This window comes from Phalangium opilio, unplaced genomic scaffold (assembly GCF_054372755.1).
Source record: "Phalangium opilio isolate 3A_F unplaced genomic scaffold, DU_Popi_V2 ptg000031l_1, whole genome shotgun sequence".
NCBI classification, from domain to species: Eukaryota; Metazoa; Arthropoda; class Arachnida; order Opiliones; family Phalangiidae; genus Phalangium; species Phalangium opilio.
The window spans coordinates 3,286,680-3,314,249 of NW_028324158.1; the positions used below are offsets into that span (position 1 = coordinate 3,286,680).

Consider the following 27,570-nt stretch of genomic DNA (forward strand, 5'->3'; position numbering starts at 1 on the left):
AACAACATTAAAACGAAAATTAACCATAATTTAATGGCTTAGTCTTAAAATGTTTCAGTTTCACTGGTTCGAGTCTCTTGAAATTTTAGTGAGAGGCATATTGAAAGGTTTTAAATTATCGTGCAAAATTTCGAAGTTTTAAAACGAATAGTTATTTTCCTAAAAGGGAAACTTTTGAAAATTTCCAAAAAAAAAAATATCAAACGTTGTTTTGCACATCTCTCTAACATTTCAAGAGATATGAACTAGTAGTTTCAAAATTAGGGCTAAATAACTGTGTTCCTCCCATAGCCGGTCATGTTAAAAGCTGGCTCCTTGGATTTTTCGAGCGAAAAGCCCAAAATTACCAACACGCGCTTTTACATAGGAAAAACATTGTGTGGAAGGGCTGCTATAGCGTGTGAAGCCAAAGCGTGATCGAGTGGGCTGCGGTTGTAACAAGGAAGGCAAGAATGAGAACCAGTCAAGGCTAGAAGTCTATATCCATGGAGTAGAAATTTATAATGACTAGAATTTTTAAACTGGTCCCTCCTGAATTTTCATAAAAATTCTTAATTAATAAACTGGTCCCAAGGACCAGCAACCCCCGGATTTCGAATAAAAAAACTGGTCCGAGCAATTAATAAACTGGTTTTTGACCTGTGGACCTGTGCTATTTCCAAGACTGCTGTTGCCTCCTCAAATACTTTCTGTCGTCTGCTTTAAGTTCTTATTAACATTATTGCGTTTGCCCCGTACTACCGGCCGGCGGCGTATTTGATTTCGCTAATCGGGGACAGTTTGTGTTAAATTTCGATTTATATTACTGACAGTTTACCATTTAAAGGTTTGTAGTAAGACGTATGCAATATGAGCGAATTATATCTGGAAAGAATTCGAACAACTGAAGAAAGAAGTGTCCATGAAGTGTCATCACCTGGGATTCATGTTACTTTAAACACTTACGTTGCCACTCTAGTCGTGGCTTACTGTAAAGACATTCCATGCAAGATATACTTTGTTGAAAGTGACATGTTGAATGGAACTAGCGAGTATTATAGTGTTCCAAATGCGCTATGTGATGAACTAAATATTGAAACAATAAACACTCAAAATATACCAAGTGAAGTTCACAATTGTTCACTGCCATGTCTCCTTTCTAACTCTCTACGAACTTGCGTTGCTGGATTAGCTGGTGTTTTACGATTCACGATAAAAGAGTTGTTACGGAGTAACCCTAAACATTTTGCCAATGAAATATTGGTCAGCTAATCTTTTAAACTACATCCATGGATAAAGAATGCGCGTGCGGAAATTTGTTTTCACGCTTTAGGGACTTGGCAGTACTACGTCATGCAACGTCAGGCTACCTTCCACTAGTGCTAAAAAACATACCAGGAGGAGGGGCTTATGTAGCTTTCATTCTGTTAAAAAAACATACCATAATGGCGCTGGGGGCGGAGTTAAGCCCGAATTGCCAAGTCCCTATAGGATAGGCAACTCCCTATCTCGAACGACAGCTTATTCTGTATATACTCTGTTACAACATCGGTTGTCAGCACGCTCAAAGGTAGGTTTCTATGTAATCTAGCCTTGCGCGTGCTGACAAGAGACAAAAAACTTCAGGATCTTCAGGATTTAAAATCGTTTAAAATATCCTGAAGTTTTTTGTCTCTTGTCAGCACGCGCAAGGCTAGATTACATAGAGACCTAGCTTTGCGCGTGCTGACAACCGATGTTGTAACAGAGTATATACTGAATAAGCTGTCGCTCGAGATAGGGAGTTGCCTATCCTGTAGAGTGAAAACAAATTTCCTCACGCGCATTCTTTATCCATGCTACATCATTTAAAAATTTAAGGTAAGAAGTAGGTTTATTTTTGTAGGGCTATCGAGGAGGATGTCTCGCCGCTTGTTCGGAAGTTTCAGTATGGACCAAGTTCTGTGAGAAAGACATTCAAGAAGCGGTTCGAGATTTGCTTTTTAGGGAACATCATCTTGGCAACATTGAAATGCCAGAAAATTTGTGCCGGTTTGAAGAACACCTTAACCTTCCTGTGAAGACGCACAATTTATTGAAACGGAAGCAAGATTTATTCAAAGAAAATCAAACGGACTTGATTGCCACTTCAGATTTAAAAGATGTTCGTAAAGACTGCGATGATTTGGAACTGAAACATGTGTTTTTTGCTGGTATTGACAGAACTTTAGCAGACTTTGTCATGTTGCCGTGTGTATATTTGATGCTAGTGAGTATCTTCAGATGTGAGATGAGACTAGAAGTATCGAGGTAACCAAATTCTTCACTCGGCGAGAGTGAATATTCTTGATAACACACCAATGGTTGGCCCTCTGGTAGCGGTTTCAGAATTTCCCCTCCAAAACGTGAGACGCTCGCGGTGGTAGACGGCCGAACTAGATTCAAGCACCCGCGTCCGTGTTCCGAGGCTTTAGGTTGAGGGGAAGGGGTTAGGAAATGTTTTTGGAACTCGACCAATTTTTCTCTCTAGTGTAGGCGCGATTGAAGCGGCGTAAAATCCTCAAATTTGTTCATTAAAGGGAGGGTGAAGTGGAAAATCAAGTGATTTTTTTTTATCGATTCTTCTAATTATAAGACCAGTCTGCATAGTGAAACATTCAGAAAATACCTCCGAATGATTTTAAAATTCAAATTAGGTTCCGATTTTAAGAATAATTTGAAGTATCCCTCTCCGACCAATCGCGTAACGCCCTGCCTTTTTATTAACAAAATTCTCGTGGCACGCTCCATGTCTCGCGCCACGATTATCACGACGCGCGCAAATTTTATCAAACCTCGCGATAAATTTCATTCGACACGGAGCGTGCCACGAGAATATTATTAATAAAAAGGCAGGACGTTACGCGATTGGTCGGAGGGGATCGATCCTTCAAATTATTCTTAAAATCTGAACCTAATTTGAATTTTAAAATCATTCGGAGCTGGTTTGACTATGCAGACTGGTCTTATAATTAGAAGAAGAATCGATAAAAAATCACTCGATTTTCTACTTCACCCTCCCTTTAATGCCAGGATCTATTACCAATGCTAGAGCCCTTCACTTCTAGTCTCATCTCACTTCTGGTATCTTTAATGGGAATCTTACTTTGGTTAACCATTTGTTGCATTAATATGAATAATTTATCTTTTAGGACCATTTAAATAGTTGTGGTATTAGAGCTAGTGTTGAACTACCGATGGTTTATCAGTGGTACCAAAGAATGCTCAGTGACATCCATGTAATTGAAGCTGTATCCAAATGTAAATGGAATGAATTTAACTTTGACGATGCCCAAGGCGGCTCTGATATCAAAGTCATTCTTCCCAATATTACTGATTCAAGCCTATATTTGCGGTAAGTTTGATAAATTTTGTAAAAAGTGGGGTGGCGTAGCGGTTAGCGCTTTCGCCTCGCAGCAAGAGGATCCCGGGTGGGATCCCGGACTGTGGCACCGGGTGAAAAATCTGGGAACAAATCCTTCTGCGTAGAGTTTTCAAGTTCTCTCCCCGCTTGTTAAAAAGGAGTTTTCCTCCGCGGTCTAACCCGGTTTCTCCTTTCCATCAAAACTTGCAGAAGTTAACGGTAATAGTTAGTATAGGGCGCTGTAGGTTAGCTGTGGCATAGGGGCTAGACACCACCCCTCTATTCATTGTAAAGGGACCCACCTGTAAATAAGCCACAGGCTTAGTGTGGAAATCCCTTCGTAGACAAAGCCTAGATTATTATTATTATTATCTGATCCACAATGAAAGATAAATCTTATTCTTATTTAAAGCAATTTAGTTACGGCTGTGTTTTAGTCTAAAAAAGTACCACTAGGTGCGTCCCGTAGTCAAAGGGTGGAGTTAACTGGAATGCTGAAATTAGCAAAGGCTAGTTTAAAGGGAGGGTGAAGTAGAAAATCAAGTGATTTTTTCATCGATTCTTCTACTAATTATAAGACCAGTCTGCATCATAGTGAAACATTCAGGAAATACCAGCTCCGAATGATTTTAAAATTATTTCAAATTAGGTTCAGATTTTAAGGATAATTTTAAAGAAGGTCCTCCAACCAATCGCGTAACGTCCTGCCTTTTTATTAACAAAATTCTCGTGGCATGTTACGTGTCGAATGAAATTTGTCACGAGATTTGATAAAATTCGCGCGCGACGTGATAATCGTGGCGCGAGACATGGAGCGTGCCACGAGAATTTTGTTAACAAAAAGGCAGGGCGTTACGCGATTGGTCGGAGGTCCTTATTTAAAATTATCCATAAAATCTGAACCTAATTTGAATTTTAAAATCATTCGGAAGTATTTCCTGGATGTTTCACTATGCAGACTGGTCTTATAATTAGTAGACGAATCGATAAAAAATCACTTGATTTTCTATTTCACCCTCCCTTTAAGCTCCACTCTTTTTGATGACGCCTGATTGATTCCTGTCTTCATCAAGCTAAAATATTTATTTAGAAGATTAGCCGTCATGTCATTGCTTTAATAACTCTGTTAAGAGGTGCTTGTCTCCACACCGAGCATTGAAAAAAAAAAAAAAATGCATACTACCAGAAGGGTATAATAGAAGAAGGATGACACTCGGTATCCTCTTAATACTTAAGTTATGTAACATGATTCTTCCAAGGCTCACCCTTTTTGATTGCTCTCCTGCTCATCAAACTAAAGATGGGCCTTGCTCCATGGGGTGAATTCTTTTGCTGTTTGAGTACTAAATTCTTAGCAATCAACTAACAAACCTTGATTGTCTTAACGTGCTACAAAAATTGACAAACGCGCATTGGCAAATAGTTAAAGTGTTAGAGACATAATTTTCGTCATCCACAAACTTAAAATGCGATAAAAAATACTTGAAAAATCTAGTTTATTATGATATGTTTACTTTTTTATTTGGTTTCGTAGCAATTTATAAAATTGCAAACAAAGTATTGTGTTTGGAAAAGGCCTAGTTAAAATTTTGTTTCGTTTTATGACGTAGTAAGGAGACTTTTTCTCTCTAGATGTCGCTCACGTGACTCCTGTTATTGTCTCCGAGCCGCGGTAAGCCTATTTTATTCAGATTCGCGCGGCATTAGTAGACTCGGGCGCGAGCGTCCGTGAGTGACGTATCAAGGAGAAAAACCCGCCAAAAATCTTCTCCGCAAATTTGCTTTTGACCCCCAAATTTCAAGTTTTCGAAGTGTTTTTTCTGTGCTTTCCCTCATATTTAAATATTTATCAAGCATATTTTTGGAATCAGAAGAGTTTAAAGTGTTAGTGCCACGTTTTTTGAAAAGTGGCTAATTTTCGTTTTAAAACATCAATTGGGTTAAAATAACAGTAGATCCAAAGTAAAAAGTCTTATAGAAATTTATCCATTTTGTAATATGAAAAAGAAAATTGATATTTCACATACCTCATTAAGACGGAATAAATTATAAATATACCCCTGGTGACGTCATAAGAGGTTGACCAGCGCGAGACAGAGACAGATTTCATTACGACAGCTAAGCCTAGTTTTCAAACATCGCGCGCGCGTCAAATTCGATCACTTTGAAAGCACCACCTATCAATAAAAAAATAGGACTTGCGGAGTCGCGCGTGCCGCGTGCTCACGCGCGCTCGAATCGTGACGTCACCAGGGGTATATGGAGTATTCAACTGTCAAAATTGTTTGAAAAAATTCTGCGAGTAGGTTCCGAAAGCCGGGGTTTTAATAATATTTGAAAAATTATAATGCATTATATAAATAGATATTCTGAATCAGAAAGATTTGATCTTTCAGATGAGAATAAAACCTTTTAGTTTTAAAAATAGCGATTTTTGGTGACTCTAACACTTTAAACTCTCAAAAAAGTAAGGTTTTCTTTAGATTTGAGATAATTTTTAAACCACGTCGCTATTCCTTTAAGCTCTAATAGAGTAATGACGAGGGAAATATTTATCGCGTATGTGATTCGGTTCAATAACCCTGCTTCGATTGTTGTGATGTTGGGAAGAATCATGTTACAATTACCCGCCTTTGTGTACACTTCTCTCGAAGAGAAGAATTATATACTTCTGATACTAGTTTACTTTTGCCATGATTGAATCATCGTGTTCCTTTTTCCGTTTAGGGACCCCAAAAGAACTAAAGTGAAGATAAAACACAAGGAACCCACCGCAGTTATGAATAAATTAAAGGTTAATTAATATAATTAAATAATTTAAATATTACAGTGATATCAATGCGGATCTATTTTTAAATGTTAAGGAGCAAAATATCATGCCAATATATTCAAGTTGTCCCTCCATAATGGATGAAGGAATTGATTGGCATAGTTTGCCAATAACTGCCCATCCAGCTGGAGGTGATTTACCATTATCAAGAGTTGACCGTAAATGTCAACAAGTCGAGAGTATGGTGACTGCTGCCTTGGATACAGCCAAAGTTGATGACGTAATCGTGGATTTTTGTGCTGGAGGGGTAATGTTTTGAATTAAAGTTAGACCAGTAGGTTATTAGATTTATACATGAATCTATATAACTATGAATATACAGCTCTGTCATATACCCCTTCTATCATGTCGATTTGGTTTGGGTGTTACCCTCCTAGCTTTGACGCGTTTTGCGTAGTTCTAATAGCCAATCACGAGACAAGAGGAAGTGACGTTTCGAATTTACACAACCCCGGACTCCCCCTTCCTTCTCCCGCTCCTAACACTAGCAGACACGTGACTGATGTCTCCTTTCGCTAAGCCCCGCCCAAACCTTATCGAGAGGTTAGACAGCGTAACGCAGCTGTATATTCATAGTTATATAGATTCATGATTTATAGTACCAAAAGTGGATGAGAGGAAATGTATGAAAATGGCCAAAAGTCGCTAATCATCAGAGTTTCGCAGTAGTTGACCGTTTTATTGGCGTAGCTATACTGGGCCTGTTCACTCCCTTAAAATAGGTCTTGTGTTAATTCGCGGTTACGCGGTTACCGTCGTCTGCTATTGTGTATGCTAGAACTTCCTCGATTTGAGTTTGTAGTCAGGACAGAGTAGCTGGTAATGTTTTAAAAGGTATTTGAAGGTATAATATGGATTTAAGTAAGGTTATCGAAGCAATAGAAGAGAGCACATAAAACTAGATACGTTTAAAACAAATCTCGGTAATTTAGCTATAGCGCGCGCCGCGAGCAGCTTGCATCGTGATGCGCGTGATCGAGTGGGCTATGGTTAAACCAAGGAGCATAAATGTCGGAACTACTTTCAGTCGCGAGTTTGCAAGTCCATCAGTCACTAGTCATAGCCGACTTGTATTAATTAAGGCCTATAGGTAGGAAGCTACCCATCGGGCAGCATACCGATTTTTTAGCGACCGCTTAGGGGGAAAATTTTGTGGCGGGAACTTCAAAACGAATGAAAATGCCAATAGGAGAATGCTTACTTTATGTATTGAGGTTGGGGTTTTTTTTTTTTTGAATAAAGTAAGGCAGTTTATTTAGAAGTAATACATTTACTTGATAACAATATATTTGTCTTTATCTCATTTAAAGTGCGTTTAGTAAAGTATGTTTTCTACTTTTCTATCTCAGTACAATGTAATATTTTCAAAATAAGTGTTTTGATTAGTACCTAACATATGAAGTTTTTTGAATCACATTACAACTTTGCATATTTTCGGGGTAAGGGTTTTTATTTGTACGTTTTGACTGTTTCTTCAACGTCACTTATATCTTTGGCATAGTTGATCATTAAGAGTTTGACAAGATTATCTAACATAATATCACATAAATTAATATATACCTATTCCTCCCCCATTTTCAGCGTCCCACCAGACCCAATCGTTTCCGCAGTTAAGGCGCGTATTTCTCTCAGATTTCGTATCCACCCTCATTCCTTGCCCTAAAATACCCCAGTAATGTTTTGGTAAATATAGGCATATTCACAGGGTTGGCCAAATTACATGAACCTCAAATGAAAAATTATAATTACAAATCAAAAGTATATTAAATTACAAATTATAAATCATCGTAGGATTCGTATCTGATTTTGTTAAAGGGTATGGGAATTTACAATTTCATATCATATTTTAGCACGAAAGTGGTATTATATTACACTTTCAAGTCTCTACTTTCAAAATATAAAGTTTTTAATATAATTGAAGTCTAGGGGTGTGCGGGTAGTGATTTTTCAATTTCGAATCGGGTTCGGGTAATCAAAAATACTGTTATCGGGTATCGGGGCGGGTACCCGAATTTTTGTCGGGTATTCGGGTAATTAGGCTTAGCCGAAAAATGGTTGTCGGGTAATAGTCGGGTATTAAAAGTTAGACGAATAGTTAGTTATAGGTGTGGGTACCCAAATTTTTTGCCTGGTATTCAGGTAATTAGACAAATTGATATTTCCTTCAAAAATTCCATTTAGTAGACTATTCTTCCAGTTATATCTCAATCCTGGGTTATTCAATGTATGCTCTTTCTTAGTTTCTTTCTTTTTGATGCCCGCTTTCACTTTCTTAACCCTTAGTTTTATTTCAACACAGAATACTGGCAATGTATAGGCAAGAAGTTATATCAGTATCTCAGAGAGAAGGTATAAGATGCCTTTGTATTCGCGCGCCATAGTCCCAGTCCCCCTTTCAAAATACAAGGGGGGACGTAAAAGGAGACGCCGGGATATTTCGCTAGCTCTCCTCAGTCGGAAAATATGACTGTAATTTTCGTCACTCGCGTCGTCGCGCTGACGTGAGTTTTCAAGAACCAATGAGATGCTGGCTGTAATTTAGAGACGGGGATTGACTCCGGACCTACGTTTGGACTGGAGATAAAGCTGGAACTGTGGGGCGAATTTATACCTACTCTCTGAGATACTAGCAAAAACGGATTTATGCACTAAGAACGTGGGATCATAGCTTTAGCCTCTGGTACCATCCTCGCATACTTTATTGAGAAACTTCGTCTGCTTATATTTTGACTCCACCCACAAATTCTGTGTATAGAGACTTCTCTATTTTTGTGCATGGTTAAATATTTTTTCCGAAATTGCGCCAGTGGTAAAAAAGCAAAGTGGACAACAATGCTATATAACTCCCGATTTAGTGGAATTAAGTTTTAAAGTTAAGAATATAAATAATTGATGTTTTTTTTAAGCATCTAGTTTTTCTTTCTTTATATATTTAACCACGAAAATAGAGATATACAGAATTTGTGGGTGGAGTCAAAATATAAGCAGACGACGTTTCTCAATAAAGTATGCGAGGATGGGTAGTGAATTTGCTACCTTCAACGTTCTTCTCACATAAATCCGTTTTTGATACTAGATATAACTTCTTGATATAGGTGTGTCGCGTTGCGTGCGGTGATTCTAGTCTGTCTCAGAAAGAAACTACCACAGAACGCATAGCTTATGTGAACTAAATTTCACATTGAAACAGTGTTTCATGGAATTTCGTCATTCTTAAAATTTCGATTCTTTCTAAACCGGACAATGGGTGGTCCTCTTTCACTTCTGATTCCTATTTTTCTACCCGCGAATAACCCGACAACCAGTTTCAGCTTGTCACGGGTAATGGGGGGGATTATTTTTACTACCCGACTAGTTTCGAATAGTTGGAAAATTCATTTTCGGGTATCGGGGCGGGTACCCGACCCGATACCCGAACGGGTAATCTTCGGGTATCGGGTACCCGCACACCCCTAAATTGAACCAAAGTTTCTATTTTTGAAATCCATTGGAAAATCACGAAAACTCAGCTTCGATATATAAATTATTTTGTCTTGTCAGCTTGTTCGGTTGGTTTATGACATCACACGGGCAAACCTATACAAGGAGCGCGAGCGCGAGCTATACCCGTCTCGTGCTCTGTCTATGCTTTGATAGCGGAGAGAGTGGCACCATCTCGCGTGTGTGACGTCAAAAACAAGAAAACGTTGTAGCCTTTCTTAAAAACTTTAAAAAGTGGATTTTAAATAATTTCATATGAAGCATTTTCAAATGCATATTGCCAACTAACTAGAAATCGGAGAATTAAAAGCTTGATATTTTTGAATTCACAGTAATTAATTCTATATTTTGCTATATAAATCATAGGTTGTTCAAACGAAGCTTCTCATACCCTTTAAAGAACCCTTAACGTTTCTACCTCGCCAAAATATTTAAGGTATTATAATAACGCAATAAGTTACTAAACTTTTTCAATCCTACTGTGTTATATATATATTAATTTATGTGATATTATGTTAGATAATCTTGTCAAACTCTTAATGATCAACTATGCCAAAGATATAAGTGACGTTGAAGAAACAGTCAAAACGTACAAATAAAAACCCTTACCCCGAAAATATGCAAAGTTGTAATGTGATTCAAAAAATTTCATATGTTAGGTACTAATCAAAACACTTATTTTGAAAATATTACATTGTACTGTGATAGAAAAGTAGAAAACATACTTTTCTAAACGCACTTTAAATGAGATAAAGACAAATATATTGTTATCAAGTAAATGTATTACTTCTAAATAAACTGCCTTACTTTATTCAAAAAAAAAAAAAAAAAAAAAAACCCAACCTCAAGGCAAAAAGTAAGCTTTCTCCTATAGGCATTTTCATTCGTTTTGAAGTTCCCGCCTCAAAATTTTCCCCCTAAGAACGACATCTAGCGGCGGCAGATCACGACGGCCATTGCCAATATCAGAAAAAAAACCGAGGATCACCTATAGGCCTTTATTAATACAAGTCGGCTATGCACTAGTAAACTAAATAGTTATTGGCGAAACTTTGATGTCCGCGTTTTTTAACACAGACTCTATGGCCATTGTCATACTTTCCCTCTCATCCACATTTGATAGTACCTATGGTGTCTAAAAAAGCCTAGTCTGACCCCTGCAACCTTTACTCCATCTCGCCCCAACCTGATACATAAAAACACCTCCCTTATAAAACGGATGATTCAGAGTTAATTATCTTCTAATAAAGTAAAATATTATAATGATTTAATTGTTTTGTGTTGCGTAATGTAGGGCCATGTTGGAATCGTTCTTGCATACTATTTACCAAAGTGCAAGGTATAAATTGTAGTTTTAATTTGTCGATCCTCAAGCTTATAATTTGTATTTGCAATTTTAGATTATTCTGGTGGAAAATAAGGAATCATCGCTTGATAGAGCTCGAGACAGGGCCTCCATTTTGGAACTTGATAATATATTTTTCTATCAGGTTGGTAGACTTGTAAGCTAGTTTTCAGTCTGCTGGCTTCACTTACTACTGATAGTAACATCAAAAAATTATTTGGCCCAGTGTTAGCAGAAGTGAGATGAGACTAGAAGTATTGAGCTAACCAAATAGACCTTTTCACCGGTAGAGCGGGGGTGAAAAGGGGGGAAAAATTTCGAGAGGTGAGCATGCGTAGAAAGAATGTTTGGGGGCAGTGCAGTACTTTTAACCATTCCTTTTGCCTTATTTGCTACGCATTCGAGTTTATTTTTATAAAACAGTGTTGTATTACGTGTTGTAAAAGTATTAATTGAACTTCGGAGGTGAAATTTTATCAAATTCAATTGATAGACGTAAAATTAGGGCATTTAATGAAATTCTACTCACTAAATTGGGCGCCAGGGCTTACGGGCATTTATACACAGCGCTTTCGGCACGGCATCGGCGGACATCGCCGTCTATTCGCCGATGAAGCGATGATCCCGTACCGTCGCCAAGGCTTAGTGAGTTATAGCGGCCTACTAATATCAATGCACCGTTTCCATTAGAACTTAAACACTTTATTTCTTAACATGATTTTAATTGTACTATCTCGGTTTTAAATACTAGGCATTTTATTTTAATATTAAATTTCAAAAGGTCTCCCATACGTCCATCGTAGTTTAGTTTACACGTTTAACTCCATAGAAGCGCTATAACTCATGCCCCCAAACATTGAAACTTCTCATGCGCGGCCCTTAGTGTGAACAGGTCTATTCTTCACTCGGCGAAAGTGAATATTCTTGATAACACATGAACGGTTGGCCCTCTGGTGGCGGTTTCTGAATTTTCCCTCCAAAACGTGAGACACTCGTGGCGGTAGACGGCCGAACTAGATTCAAGCACCCGCGTCCGTGTTCGGCCGCTTTAGGTTGAGGGGAAGGGGATAGAAAATTTTTTTGGAACCCGACCAATTTTTTTCTCTCTAGTTTTAGCGCGATGGAAGCGGCATAAAATCCTCAATTTTGTTCACTAGTGCCAGGATCTTCTACCAATGCTAGAACCCTTCACTTCTAGCCTCATCTCACTTCTGGTGTTAGTAACCTTGTATCGCGATATAGAGGAGCACAAAGACGAAACAACCTGTTTTAAAGAGTGTGAATAACAAATAGCACCAGCCGAATCATTATATTATGTAACTTTTAAACATTCCATAGTTAGAAAACTTAGTTGGTGTACTTTAAAGCAAATCGCGGGTCACGTGGTTCCCCTTCAAGTTGACTTTCCATAAGGACTTCAGTTTTGCCTTAAAAATTCTAGTGGGCACAAGATGCTGTCTAATCTTCTACACAATAATTTTACTTTGGCAATTACAATTAGTCCACGAGCCTTAGCTAAAACTAGCCTTTGCTAAACATAGCAGGCCCTCCACCGAGGGGTCGGTCATTCATGAAATCCCGTACGCTACCTGTGAAATCCAATTTAAGAAATCCGAAATCAATGCTGATTTCGAAATCAAATAAAAAATCCGAAATCAGCAACGAAATCACAAAATCAGTAAAGAAATCATAAAATCAGTAAAAAAATCAAAAAATCAACAAAGAAATCAAGAAATGAACATAGAAATCACAAAATCAGAAGCAAAATCAGTAAAGAAATCGTGAAATCCATTACAAAATTCACGAAATCCAAAATCAAAAGAAATCACAAAATCCGACGAAATCACGCGAAATACCTCAAAATCCAACGAAATCAAGGGAAATATCGCAAAATCCGTCGAAATCACGGTAAAAATAGCAAAATCCGACGGAATCACGGGAAAAATCTCAAAATTCAATGAAATCCATTTGATTTTATTGACTTCTGAAATCAAACAAAATCCGATGAAATCAAATGAAATCCGACGAAATCAAACGAAATCCGACGAAATCAAATTGGATTTCGAAATCCCGTACACTTTTTCCTAAACGTCCGACCCCTCGCCCTCCACCCTTTAACTATGAGAGAGAATCTGTTGTAATTTGTTTGAACTAAACCACATCCGCGCCTAGCTTTGAAGTGTGTAAACCAAGGATATAAGTATTATAGCCAATCAATGTATGAAACTTCTGGTTTTAATAACTTATCTTGAAGACATATTTCAATATGCCCAAGGAATTAAAAAATGTCTTGGTAAGCATCTAGAATTTATGACCAAGTTCCCTGGAAAATTAAATCATTCTAGGTCTCAATGCAGAATTTTTAAATGTTATGTTTAGAGTGTATTACGGATGACCCTTAAACTGATAGGCAACGCTAATTAAATTAACACCCTAAACATACCTTGACTTGAAAATGGTGATCCGAACGGCAATATGCCATAAAAACTCGAAATCGCCCAAAGAACATCTCCCTTAACTTTTGACAGACCTTTCAGAAACAGCCTGTATAAACCTATAGATGCCTACGTCCTTTTTGCCCTGGGAAAACTCGGAGATGAAGGGCGTACTTCCCTCCCACGAAAAGAGTTCATACAAGGTTCATACAAACCTGGAAAACAGGGAAAACCTGGAAAAATCAGGGAAATAAATAGTTGACAAAAACCTCAAGGAAAACTCAGGGAAATTTATAATTTTTAGTAAAATTCAGGGAAATTTGCGTCAAACAGGGGCCAAGTAATTAAGCAAATTGTTCATAAACATCCTCTCCATAGGATTAACATTACACTATACTTTGGTTATATTAGAGATATGGGGATGTCCTTTGATTATGTAATAGTCCTATTTGCCCCTCCTCCTTTGTTAACATTTGCTCCATAGGATACTCCATATAGGGTGAAAAACCTGGAAAATTCAGGAAAGTATATGGGGAAAAACCTGGAAATCTTAAGGAAATTTGTTTTACAAAAGTTGTATGAACCCTGTTTATAGATCAGTCTAATTGTTATTATTTACATAGCCCAGTCGACAGATTTTTGAGGGAATAATACCTAATTTTAAGTTATTTTTATGTCTTTCTTGTCTTTCTTGTATTAGTGCAACTTGGACCACTTTAAAGGGGCATTTGACATAGCATTGTCGTTGCACGCCTGTGGAGTTGCTACGGATTTGGTTTTAAATAAGAGTTTAACGCACAGGGCAAAGTTTATTTGCTGCCCCTGCTGTTATGGTTCTATTCATGATGTAACTTCAGTTAGTTACCCAAGGAGCCAAGTTTATAAAAAAGCTGGAGTTACTACTGAGGTGACTAATAGAAATTATACTCATATAGTTTATCCTTTAAGGGTCTTTCAGACGATCCAACTTTTTGACTCAGCTCGATGGGTCAAAAAGTTGTATCAACTGGCCCAAGTTGCCCAACCTTTAAAGGGAAAAGTGAAGTAAATCCTTCCTATTCACACGACTAAAGTTTTACCGCCAAATGGAACTTTTTAAGCGCCACCTACTTTGGCACTTATGAAATAACCCGCGAAAAAGGCTATTTTTGTAATTCATTTTGATTGGCAGGAGAAATGAATGAAAAAGTTGAGTCACCAAAAATTAGATCACTGATCCAATTTTTCCTAGCCAACTCTTTTGGTGACTCAACTCATCCAGCGTCTATTCACACGATCCAACTAGTTGATTCAACTTGAGTTGACCCATTAAGCTGAGTCAAAAGGTTGGATCGTCTGAAAGACCCTTAGAGTTGTGAAAATTTAATATACAAGGTGTTCAAAAGGGTTGGTAAGACCGAAGTACATGGAAATCTATGGGTGATTTAATTTAAGTGGAAAATGTTCTGTGACATTGTTCCCTAAGAGCCACAATTAAAAAGTTATGGTTGAGTCGTTGTAAGAATGACAGCTTAAATTTAATGATGAAACTGAAAGACAGTGCTTAGTAGTTATGGGGTCATTAGTAAAACAGTCTAATCATAACTTATAAATGGTGGTTTGGATGGCAAAATGTCGTAGAATATTTTCGACTCTAAATTGCCCACAGAACCCACAGTACTTCGGTTCTACCACCATTTTTGGAACACACCCTATATATATATTTTTTAATCTTAGGAGTACATTTCATTGGGACATTTTGCTGATCGCACTGAAGTGGACACAGCATGTGAAGAACAGGGTAATTAGTCTTTGAAGAGAAAGTTATGTCCAAAAGGGTTTTAAATTTCAATCCTTTTTAAATGCATGCGCAATGCGCTTTCTATCTTATTGTGCTTACATGCTAGTTGGAATTCGTTTTGCTTGTATTTAAGTTTCAGTGTGTAGCATTTTAGTTGCATGCAAAGCATTACACTTCAAAATTAACCCAGAAAATTGTGTACAGTCTATCCAAAATATGGTACATATCACTTATGAGGTATGTTTTATGAAATTTCCTTCAATAGCTTATTAACTTCATGAAAGATAGATAATATAAAATCGTGAGCTTGTTTAGCCATTTATGAATGTATTACGGTTAATTTTTTCAGCTTTTTATCAAGGTACCATATGGAACCTTCCATTAAGTTCTTTTGTGATTTTCTACCTTTTTATAGAACATTTCTACCAGCGCTTTAGCATCATGGTAAAAATTGACGATTAGGTGATTCGCTAAAACGAGGCTCTTTTAAATTCCTTTAATTAATATGTATTTTTATCTCTGTGGGTTTTTTTTAGAATTATGACTTTCTTCTTTGAAATTTCCTTTTCTCTTAAATTGTATACGAGATTTAAAAAAGGTATTTCAGTGGACGATGCCTTAATCTGTCTGTAAGCGGCGTGTGCCTTTGTTCGTGGTTAAAATTCCCTGTCGGTTTTCGCGCTGCGTAGCCTTGACAGAAATAGTTCTTAAGCCCCATATAGGTCAGCATTTTAATATGCTTAGATGTAAATAACATTCTCAATTCCACCTGCGACTTTGACACTATTTTTTGATACTTTCATGATTCTTTTGTATCTTGGGTTATGATTGTTGTTGTATTTTGCTTCAGCTTAATGTTAGTGCAACCAAATCTGCTCTTGCGTTACATTTGACATTTAGTTACAATTAAATATGATAGATTAACATTTACATAAATATATTGTTGTATATTTCTAGGCAAGTTCTGTATGGGACTGATTGACACTGACAGAGCTCTATATTTTCAAGAAAATGATTATGAAGTTACACTTTGTACTTTAAAGCCCCCAGATTGCACTCCAAAGAGCAATCTACTTATGGGCCTTCCTTTACAACCCCAATAAACGACTTGTCAAATAAATTTTACTTTTGCCATTCTTATTTCGGCTTGTCCAATAACCATTTCAGCCCCTGCTAATGTTTTTGTACCTGCTCAAGCTCCGAGTGTAGCACCTAATGTGGGTATAACTGCGGCAACTGCCCCATCTCAAACTTGGTCTCGTTAATTCCTCCCGTTAACGTAACGTTGCCTTTGACAGGCGTAAAAACCCCATCGCACGTAGTGAATACGTCAGCGCCCTTTTCTCTCGATGTTGTGTCTCATATAAACACACCTATTTCCGCTCTCCCCTGGGTAGCATACATTATTAGTGCTAGCGGGATAGGACAATCATTTTCGCCATAAGCCGATAATATCAATTATTTATGCGCTTATGTCTTCGTCAAATATTACTGGGAATTCAAAATTTAGCCACTATCAGTTGACAGCCGAAGCCACTCTGCGGGTCCCAAGGTATTCTTGCGCGAAACAGCTCCGTTATATTCATAACGTACCGGATGACGTATTCTTATCAAAATTTATTTGCTTCCCTTTACGTGGTCCTGCATTCGATTTTTGCGTTGATAATGAGATCATAATTTCTTGCGGCGTGCTACTGACGGCCGGTTTTGTGCCATGAACGGTGAAGTTGAACTGTGTTCGTTGTGTGGTGATGTTGTGATTAGATCCAGTTTTCGAGATGCACTCGCGCCAAATATGGTAATTGGTCCTTCGGCGTTATATAGAAATTCAGAATATTTTGTTTATGAACAATCCTAACCTTTTTAGTAACCTTGAGAATATTTAGGAAAAGACCTATTCGTTTTAAAACTTTGATATTTTGCACTATAGTTCAAACCCCTACAATATACCTCACTGAAATTTCAAGAGATTCGCACCAGTGAAAGCAAAGAAAACATAAGCCTTTTATTTATGGTTACTTAGTAGTGTTTTGATATTTTTTACAAAAGACTGTAAAACAAAAACTTCTGAAATTTTGCACATTTCAATATAAGTTCAAGAGATTTGAACTCGCCATAGACGGCCATGTTAAAAGCTGACATCAATTCAATTTTTGCTAAAATGTGAGATACGTGTTTTCAGACCAATAATGGGCTTCTATAGCGCGTGAAGCCAAAGTGTGATCGAGTGGGCTGTGGTTAGACTCGTTAGGAACGGTACATAGTATTACAAGTTGGGAAAACCAAAATATTACCTCTCCGAGTCTAGAAGAGGACTACTTACAAACTTATTTACCCAGATATGGAAATGTTTCTTTTTTTTTTTGTGAGCAAATAGTGAAGTTAAAATTTATGAAATATTAAAGCAGTATACAAAGCATAGCAAATATACTGTAAATCAGACGATATTTTACATCCAATAAGGATATACTTGTACACATTAAAATCATCCGATGGGGGAAAAACGGGAAATGAAGAGATAAAACTTTGGGGTGATATTACCTTTACGTGTTTGTAAGGGCCCAATTTTCTACTCCTCAACTGTATACCCTCTATGTTCAAAGCCATATTCACAACAGGGTTGCCATGTAAACACTATCCTCTCGTTTCACCTCAACGATTTTCTTAGTTTGTCAACATGACTGTTAACGTTACATAACACCAAAGCTAATTTGTGGCCACACACACTGAAGGTAAATGGGCACCATAAAAAGCATGAAAACACGAAGCTATAATCCGATTGCGATCAGACCTTTCTCTGATCTGGGCTGCGTTCAGCAGAGCTCACCAAAAAAGACAGCGGATTTGGAAAACGTTTACCTGTGAGCTCTGTCGTCATAGCTTTTCTCCGGTCATCGGTGTTTTAAAAATGACGCTAGCGCAATAAAGCGTGCAAGGTACCAAGGCTTAACAAAAATTGTATGATAACATATTTTAAGAGATAGATAACAACAACTTTTATAATTAAAATTAGAAACTAACATGTCTCTTAAACTTCTCGCGTGATCAACTTGTTTCACGCTAATTAAATAGCTCTAGTCCCATCATAATCAGCAAGAGCTATTTGTATTAATTCCTCCATGCTTTTTTCGCCAAGCTGAGAACTACGCGTTTTACGTCACGTTATCCAAAAACCCGACTATTTTCCTTGAAGACCGTGCTGGCTCAGCGCTGAGCACCGTGACGTCAAAATTCAATAACAAAATCCCGTTCTGTAGGACACTGCTAACAGCGCTGAGCTCTTCTGAACGCGGCCCAGATTTCCACCATGGTTATAAAGTCTAAGCCTAATTATTTAAAAGTGTATTTAACTTTCGGCTCACTCTGAACCGTTAATGTCTCTGTATTACAGAAACGAAAACCAAACCCAAGCGTTTACTTTTTGGTTCGATAGGCCTATTGACAAATAAAAGTTCATTTGACCAATATAGATGCGTTCGTCTTGAAATCACTTTAGAAAAAATTATGCTATAAACAGATGTAGTATAGCTTAAGTAATATATAAACATCGATTTCAAATAATAATAATAAAAAATATTCTTGGCATATCAAAATGAAACAGAGCTTTATAGCTACAAAACCACTAAAGGCATCGAAATTACGAAAAATATTTCCATATATTAATTATACATTATGAGAAAACCAAATATTAAGGTTTTGTAGGATTTTTTTCCACAAAACAAAGCGAACTGCTAACGCGGTGCACTAACGGACGGACACACACAGACTAAAACATAGGCTAATTTTTAACTCTTTCCGTTTTAATTTTGAGTTGAGAAACTAGATTATCTTAAATATTAAAATAAATATAATTAATATTAAATATTTTCTTCGTTAGTTGTTCGCCTTATTGAGCGTTACATCGCGTTGATAAAGAACAATTAGACATTCTTGAGAGACTTGACTAATATTGGCGTTTGAAATGAAGCATACTCCGGTTGCTTTGCCTTACTCAAATAGGTAGTATATAAGGGTGTCGATCTACAGCTAAAAGCAAGAACAACCGCAATTGCGAAAACCTTTGGTGGTGATCCCACCCTAGGGAGGCTAGACGTTTCTCGTAACCCTAGCTGATCGCCGCGAATGTCTTAAACCCAACGATGACGATGGAGTAGAAGCCAGGTGTACAGACTGGTGTCCAAGTGGAATGGACGAAGACCAGAAGATGGTGGTGATTAGAAGCCAGGTGTACAGACTGGTGTCCAAGTGGAATGGACGAAGAGAAGAAGATGGTGGTTATTAGAAGCCAGGTGTACAGACTGGTGTCCAAGTGGAATGGACGAAGACCAGAAGATGGTGGTGATTAGAAGCCAGTATGTACAGACTGGTGTCCAAGTGGAATGGACGAAGACCAGAAGATGGTGGTGATTAGAAGCCAGTATGTACAGACTGGTGTCCAAGTGGAATGGACGAAGACCAGAAGATGGTGGTGATTAGAAGCCAGTATGTACAGACTGGTGTCCAAGTGGAATGGACGAAGACCAGAAGATGGTGGTGATTAGAAGCCAGTATGTACAGACTGGTGTCCGTGTGGGATGGACAAAGATCAGAAGATGGTGGTGTGAGAACTCAAGTAGAGGAGCCATTTCCGAGACTTTTGAAAGCAGTTCGGAAATGGCGAACACGTTTGCTCCGATTTGGAAACTGCGAACGCGGTCACGTGGGGTGTAAGTCAATAACAACAGCCACACACACACACACGTCGAAATTAGAACCTCTCCGTGACATACGTCACTCGGAGAGGTAAAAACCTCTATTTTAATTCAAATCAAAGGGGATGGTATTCTTTTAAAAAATTCTTTTAAGAAGTATTTTTCTCAGGTTGAATAAATATCCATTGATTTTAATGATAAGAAAGAAAAAACCATTTATACCCAAGTATAATCTAAAACCGGTTAGTTTCCAATTTCGAGAAATTGGTAGAGATAAAGAATATTCTAAGCCCCTCAAATAGTATAGTACTTTTGACCTTGACCTATACCAAAGTGTTTAATATTAAGAAAATCCCGTCAGGGATTTTCTATTTATACTCAATCCGAAATCATAATGTTAAACTCTATGGAGCTTAACATTATGAGGTGGAAAAATTTTTGCGAGTTAGACCCAAGGTTTCGCGACCAAGGGGGTACACTTTTTTCACAGCCTAACTTTACAGCACTAGCAAAGGCTGAAAAGGTATAGTATCTCATTTCTCGTAGTGTAAGGTTAACTTGGCCTTTTTCAAAAAAATATTTTTAAACCACGCGCTAGCTCACGCGCCAGCACGTGCAGCATTTCAATAAAAGTTTCAATTCAAATCTCGCGCTTAATTTCACCATTTTGATTCTCTAATTAAGTTCACGTGATTTTTTTAAAACTTTTTGGGCCTATTTTTTGTCTTTCTAAGCCTAATGTTAAATGATCACAAAGAAATAGTTGGAGAATTTTTATAATTTTCACATGGTTTCAACGAATATTTAACATAGTGTAGTAGGGGGAGAATCTATGTTCTCGGACAACCTGCTGCTATACTTTTAACATTAGCAGCACCTGCTGCTATACCTTAACATTAGCTGCATCAACTGCTGCTATACTTTAACATTAGCTGCAGCAGCACCTATACTTCAACAATCAATCGATGGTATCGCAAACATATTTTCCATAAAATTGTTATCTTTCCTACATTCAAATTTCTTATCTTATCTATCAAACCTTCATCCCCTTCACAAAGACGTAGAATTGTTATAACCATAACGAAATCATTCACCTTATATTCTATGTTATTCGGGGTCAGTGAAAAGCAGTTACATCACGACCTTCAAACTAGAATAATAGTTAATGCTTAGTTTAATGTATAACGGTATGGTTTATAGCAGTGCAACGTATATTATTGTATACATCTATCGAGGAAAATAATTAGTTTTAATCATATTTATTTAATTATTCGAAAAGTGGTGAATATTAAGATCATTCTAGACTATTTGTTTACACCCTTATCAGTATGATTTTTGACGAGAAATTCAAAATCATGCTAAATCTAATCGGTTCAGTTCCGAGTTTCACCTTTATCAGTAGTTGAATATCGATTGGGAAATTTTAAAATGCTTAACATAGACGAATCATATTCAGATAGATGTAACATCCGGAATAAAAAACAATATACAAATATCAGAAATCATAATATATGTAAATCAAACACCCTAGTATAGATCCACATCAGAAGTGTCCGACGGACCATATCTATTCTATTATTCCAATATTTACCATTCACACGCTATTTTCTTTACCCATTTTTGGGGGGTTGGGGGGGGGTTTATGATGAGTCATCCTTATACCCCTTATCTTTTAAGATTAAGAGCTATTAACCAATGAGAAGCCTGCTCCAGTTCTAGTTCTAGTTATAGTTTATCATTATCAGTATCAAATGTTTGAGGTGTATGTAAAGCGATTGATTAGGGTGTTAGAGATCATTTTCGTAAGACACGAGCTATCGACAAGTCATACATACATTAAGGAGATTAGAGTTTCGTTAAATCAGAAACTTTTACCCAATTTAAATTGTTTCATTGCGATAAATGTGACGCAAAGTTTCCCGCTAAAAGAAGTCTACTGCAGCACATACGTTCGCTCCATGAGAATATAAGGTTCGCGTGTGTTCAATGTTCGGCATCATTTACACGGAAAACCAACTTAAATAAGCACATCGAGAAAGTGCACGGTCTACCTCCTGGAACCTCTGATACCCCGCAAGGTATCTCTCTACCTAATCCGCTCACACCCGCCGAATCGGATCCCAACACCCTCACCCATTCTCCACCGACCTCTAACCAATCTAGGAAACGTCGCCATTCGGGTGGCGATTCTGCTACACCTGTTAAACGTCCATCACCGTTTCCAGAACCTCGAGATGAGTGGGAGGAGGTTGAAGCACTGGACGATGCCGTTTTCGCTGCCCGTGCGACCCCGAGTGGGGTGGAAACAGACGCATCAAGATTAATTAACAGTCACACCGAAGCTATTTACGGGTATATCGAGAAAAAACGTGAATCAAAGAAAGGAGTGAAATGGTACCTTGTTATTCGTGCTCGCTATACACGCTCCCTGGCCAATATCGACACCGTCGTCGAAGCTCTACCATATTTTCGTGGATTCACCTACGCTACACTAAGTTCTGATGTTATTCGGGATCAGATCTCAACCTGCATTCAAAAAATTGAGCAATCCATGTCCGAATATGAAGATAAGGGATCTGGATGGGTGTTAGATCGAATCGAATTTCTACAATTAAACATTATCGCGTACTCTCCACTGCAAGGAGGATCATACATTGAATTACCTCAATGGATTGCAGACAAGAAAGCCGTCATTAATATTAAAAACGACGACGACCGATGCTTTCTGTACTGTATTTTAGCTCAATTACATCCAACTAACATTCACCCTGAACGTGTTAATAAATATACGGAATTCGCCGAGGAACTGAATTTAGAAGGGATATCCTTCCCCTTTAAATATGATTCTAACAAACTGAAAAAATTTGAGAATGCGAATAACCTCTCGATTAACATCTTCGCCGCGGAAAAAATAATTTTCCCTATCCACGTTAGTGAAAACAAAGTAAAGGCGGAAAGACAAATCGATCTCCTATTACTAACCTGTGGTAAGAAACAACATTACTGTCTGATTCGAAGTTTAAGCCGGCTCTTAAGCGATTTGACTAAAGATTGTCGTTCAACATTCTACTGTCGCTATTGTCTACACCGTTTTTCCGGTGCCAACGCTAAAAACAACCACAGCAAACACGTGAAAGATTGCAACGTCCACGGACCTCAACATATTGAAATGCCCACTGAAAACCCCATTTGTAGATTCACAAAGTTCGGATGGTGTATGAGGGTTCCATACGTTATTTACGCCGACTTTGAATCTATTATGCCTAAAGTCGATACCTGCCTGCCCGATTCGACACTGTCATCAACTACAACATTAGCCCATCACATCTCTTGCGGTTTTTCATATGTGGTGGTCGGCCCCGGCGGCAAGGCCAGTAAACCGGTTACGTATCGAGGAAAAGATGCCACGAAAGTCTTTTTCGATAAATTAGATGTCGAGGCGAAAACTATTCAGGGTAAAATAGCCGAAAAACTTCCGCTGAATCTATCAAGTGAGGAGGAAAAGACCCACCGAGAAGCGTCGACCTGCTATCTATGTGATAAACCCTTCACATCGAAGGACTGGAAAGTTAGGGACCATGATCACTACTTGGGGATGTATCGTGGAGCGGCACATAATACCTGCAACCTGAAACTGAAACCGCCGAATCATATTCCCGTCTTTCTCCATAACCTCAGCCGCTACGATGGGCATCTTCTAATGCAGCAGATCGGACTAATCAAAAATAAAAGAATCGATTGCATTCCGAGCAATAGTGAGACGTACATCTCCTTTTCGCTGGGACATCTACGTTTCGTCGACTCGTTTCGGTTTTTAGCTGCACCCCTGGAAACCCTCGTGGGGAACCTGGCTAAAGGAGGCTCCGATAAGTTTCCCATTTTAAATTCCGTGTACAACCCTGATGAGGTCGCCCTACTGTTGAGAAAAGGAGTCTACCCCTACGATCTCATGGACAGTACAGAACAATTCAACCGAGAGCAACTACCCTCGAAGGACAGCTTTTTCAACATTTTAACTGATACACCCATCAATGACAATGACTACGAACATGCCCAGAAGGTCTGGGAAACTTTCCGGATACGAAATATGGGAGAGTATCACGATCTCTACGTCACCGCCGATACTCTTCAGCTGGCTGATGTCTTCGAATCATTCCGGAACATTTGTATGAACTACTATAAATTAGATAGTGCTCATTCATATACGAGCCCGGGTTTCGCTTGGGAAAGCGCCCTCTATATGACGGGGGTGGAGTTAGATCTGCTGCTAGATCCGGATATGCATCTGATGATCGAGAGAGGGATTCGCGGCGGCGTTTCCATGATTACCCACCGTTTAGCGACAGCCAACAATAATCTCTTTCCCGATACATATGACCCAGAAAAACCCACGACCTTCCTGACATATTTAGATTGTAACAATCTATACGGTACAGTCATGATGGATCCCATGCCGATGAGGGAATTTCAATGGAGCAATTCCATCCCAATCGAGGATATACTCAAACACCCAGATGACGATAAAATCGGATACATTCTCGAGGTCGACTTGACATACCCTGCATCATTACATCACGATCATAATGATTTACCTCTGGCACCACAAAAGCGGTCTGTTGTAACCTCAGAGTTGTCGAATTATACGAAGAAGCAGCTAGAGCATTTGAATATCCCGCTGAGAGACTCCTTACCGAAATTGATCCCGGATCTTCACCCTAAAACCAATTACGTCGTTCATTACCGTAATCTGCGGTATTACGTCGAGAAAGGGATGAAAATCAGTCGAGTTCACCGAATTCTATCCTTCGAGCAGGGAACTTGGCTCTCCGAGTATATCGCCTTCAATACAGAAAAAAGAAAGATGGCCGCCAACGATTTCGAGAAGGATTTCTTTAAATTAATGAATAACGCCGTCTTCGGTAAAACGATGGAGAATTTGAGGAATCGAATCAAGTTCGACCTAGTTCAACACCCCAAATTAGCTATTAAGAAAGCTAGCTCTCCAACATTCGAAAAATTCACCATTTTTCATAATGATTTGGTGGGAATTCACTCAATAAGAAAATCAATCACCTTGAATCGACCTATATATACCGGCTTCACCATCCTGGATCTCTCGAAGCTACTGATGTACCGGTTCCATTATGACACCATCCGAGCACAGTACAACGATAAAGCCAAACTTCTTTTCACCGATACGGACAGTCTCACGTATTACATCGAGACGAATGATTTATACAAGGACTTGGCTCAAAAAGCACACCATTACGATTTCTCGGGGTACCCCACCGACCATCCGCTTTTTAGTAATGAGAATAAAAAGAGTCTGGGGAAATTCAAAGATGAGTTAAACGGTCTACCTATCCAAGAGTTCTGCGGCTTACGGCCAAAGATGTACTCCATTCTGTCTGCGAATGGTGAGAAGAAGACGGCCAAGGGCATCTGCAAAAGAGTTGTGAGGAAAAGCGTTTTTCACGCTGATTACCGAGATTGTCTCCTGAATCGGAAAATTACCACTGCAGAGATGAATCGCATCGTCAGTGCAAAGCATAATCTCTACACAATACGGCAAAACAAGCTATGCTTGAACCCATGCGATGATAAGCGCTACATACTTGAAGATGGAATCACGACCCTTGCTCATGGACACGTTGATATACCAACATAGACCCTCATCGAACATAACTCTTGCTATTAATTTATATACATTTTTGAATATATTCTGTATAATTTTAGTATAATTCATAAATATTTGGTTCATATTTATATTGTTTTAAGTGTTATTAAAAGTGAAAATTAAAGTTAAATACATTATTTTAATGAAAACCTGACTGAAAATTTCTTTCCTTTAAAATGCGTCTTTATCGTAAAATTCTTATCTCCAGAATCCTCTATCTTATCTACTAAGCCTACACTTTTTTCAGTGAAAGCGAGCGCCAAAACCCTCTAATGTTCAGGAAGATACGATATAATGTATGTTTTGATATTATCGCAGTTTGGTTTCTAATATGTTTATAGGTATTTACATAACAGAAAACTCTTCAAATTACTGAATTCCGATTAATTTTTGCTCGTAGGAAACTAAAAAAAGCGGTTGAAAGTGACATGAAATGTCTATAGTTCAATTAAAAGTATCAGCAAAACACTAAAAATTGGTTAATGTTTCGCTAATTGTATAGTAAAAGTAACGTTATTCGACTTAAATACATCTGATATTATTAATAAATGACAATTATAAAACAGATAATGAAGTTGAATGACGAAAAACTGGTCGAAAGTGTTGCTAATATACTAAAATGCGGATCGAACTGATGTAAAATGAAAGCGCTCGATTGAAAGCGAACTAATATGACTATAAGAGGATCAAAGTGTTGTCAAACTACTTAAAGGTGGTTCCAATCGCATTCAATGGAACTAAAAAAGCAGTTGAACGTTCATGAAATGACTGAAGTACAATTGTAAGTATTGAAAAAAACACCAAAAAATAGGTTTAAGTTTCGTTAAATGTCTAATAAAGACCACACTATTCCACTTACATTATTTGTTTACATTCTTATCAGCATGATAAGGAGTGCAAACCTAGTTTGATTTCTAATATATTATAATCATTTAAGTAACAGAAAGCCCCTTCAAATGACTGAAATGCGGTTGATTTAGTTCGTATGAATCTAAAAAGTGGTTGAAAGTGTCATGAAATAACATGAAATCCTTCGGTTGAAAGCGAACTATTATGACTAAGAAAGTGTATCAAGATGCAGTTAAACTAGTAAAATGTTGTTGAAAACGTCGTCAAACGAATAAATTTCAATGAAAAGTAACGTGCAATGAATCATAATGTAGATAAGAGTTACGTCATTCGCCTAAACTACACTTGGAATATAAAGCAATTTATAACTGTTAAGTCACAACCTGAGCGGTGAAGGGACGGATCTCCGAATTCTAAGACCATAGGGGGCGCGTTTTTGAAAAAAAAGGTGGGTGGCGGCGCCCCCTACGGTCTTAGAATTCGGAGATCCGTCCCTTCACCGTTCAGGTTGTGACTTAACAGTTATAAATTGTTTTATATTCCAAGTGTAGTTTAGGCGAATGACGTAACTCTTATCTACATTATGATTCATTGCACGTTACTTTTCATTGAAATTTATTCGTTTGACGACGTTTTCAACAACATTTTACTAGTTTAACTGCATCTTGATACACTTTCTTAGTCATAATAGTTCGCTTTCAACCGAAGGATTTCATGTTATTTCATGACACTTTCAACCACTTTTTAGATTCATACGAACTAAATCAACCGCATTTCAGTCATTTGAAGGGGCTTTCTGTTACTTAAATGATTATAATATATTAGAAATCAAACTAGGTTTGCACTCCTTATCATGCTGATAAGAATGTAAACAAATAATGTAAGTGGAATAGTGTGGTCTTTATTAGACATTTAACGAAACTTAAACCTATTTTTTGGTGTTTTTTTCAATACTTACAATTGTACTTCAGTCATTTCATGAACGTTCAACTGCTTTTTAAGTTCCATTGAATGCGATTGGAACCACCTTTAAGTAGTTTGACAACACTTTGATCCTCTTATAGTCATATTAGTTCGCTTTCAATCGAGCGCTTTCATTTTACATCAGTTCGATCCGCATTT

The 27,570-nt window shown here is 37.9% G+C and overlaps 2 protein-coding genes across 2 annotated transcripts; both read left to right on the top strand.

Moving 5' to 3' along the window:
• The first annotated feature begins 336 nt into the window (after positions 1-336).
• LOC149689138 (glutathione S-transferase C-terminal domain-containing protein-like) lies at positions 337-16,356 on the top strand. The gene is made up of 10 exons (XM_089869585.1): positions 337-1,242; positions 1,865-2,227; positions 3,150-3,352; positions 6,089-6,155; positions 6,226-6,438; positions 10,966-11,010; positions 11,072-11,161; positions 14,152-14,358; positions 15,168-15,231; positions 16,189-16,356. Exons 1-10 carry the CDS (start codon positions 850-852, stop codon positions 16,332-16,334), a joined length of 1,791 nt encoding a protein of 596 aa, XP_089725711.1. The 5' UTR covers positions 337-849; the 3' UTR covers positions 16,335-16,356.
• A 4,743-nt stretch (positions 16,357-21,099) lies between these two features.
• On the top strand, positions 21,100-25,590 carry LOC149689139 (uncharacterized). The gene is made up of 2 exons (XM_089870459.1): positions 21,100-21,109; positions 21,788-25,590. The coding sequence occupies exons 1-2, from the start codon at positions 21,100-21,102 to the stop codon at positions 25,588-25,590; spliced, it is 3,813 nt and encodes a 1,270-aa protein (XP_089726585.1).
• Positions 25,591-27,570: the final 1,980 nt, after the last annotated feature.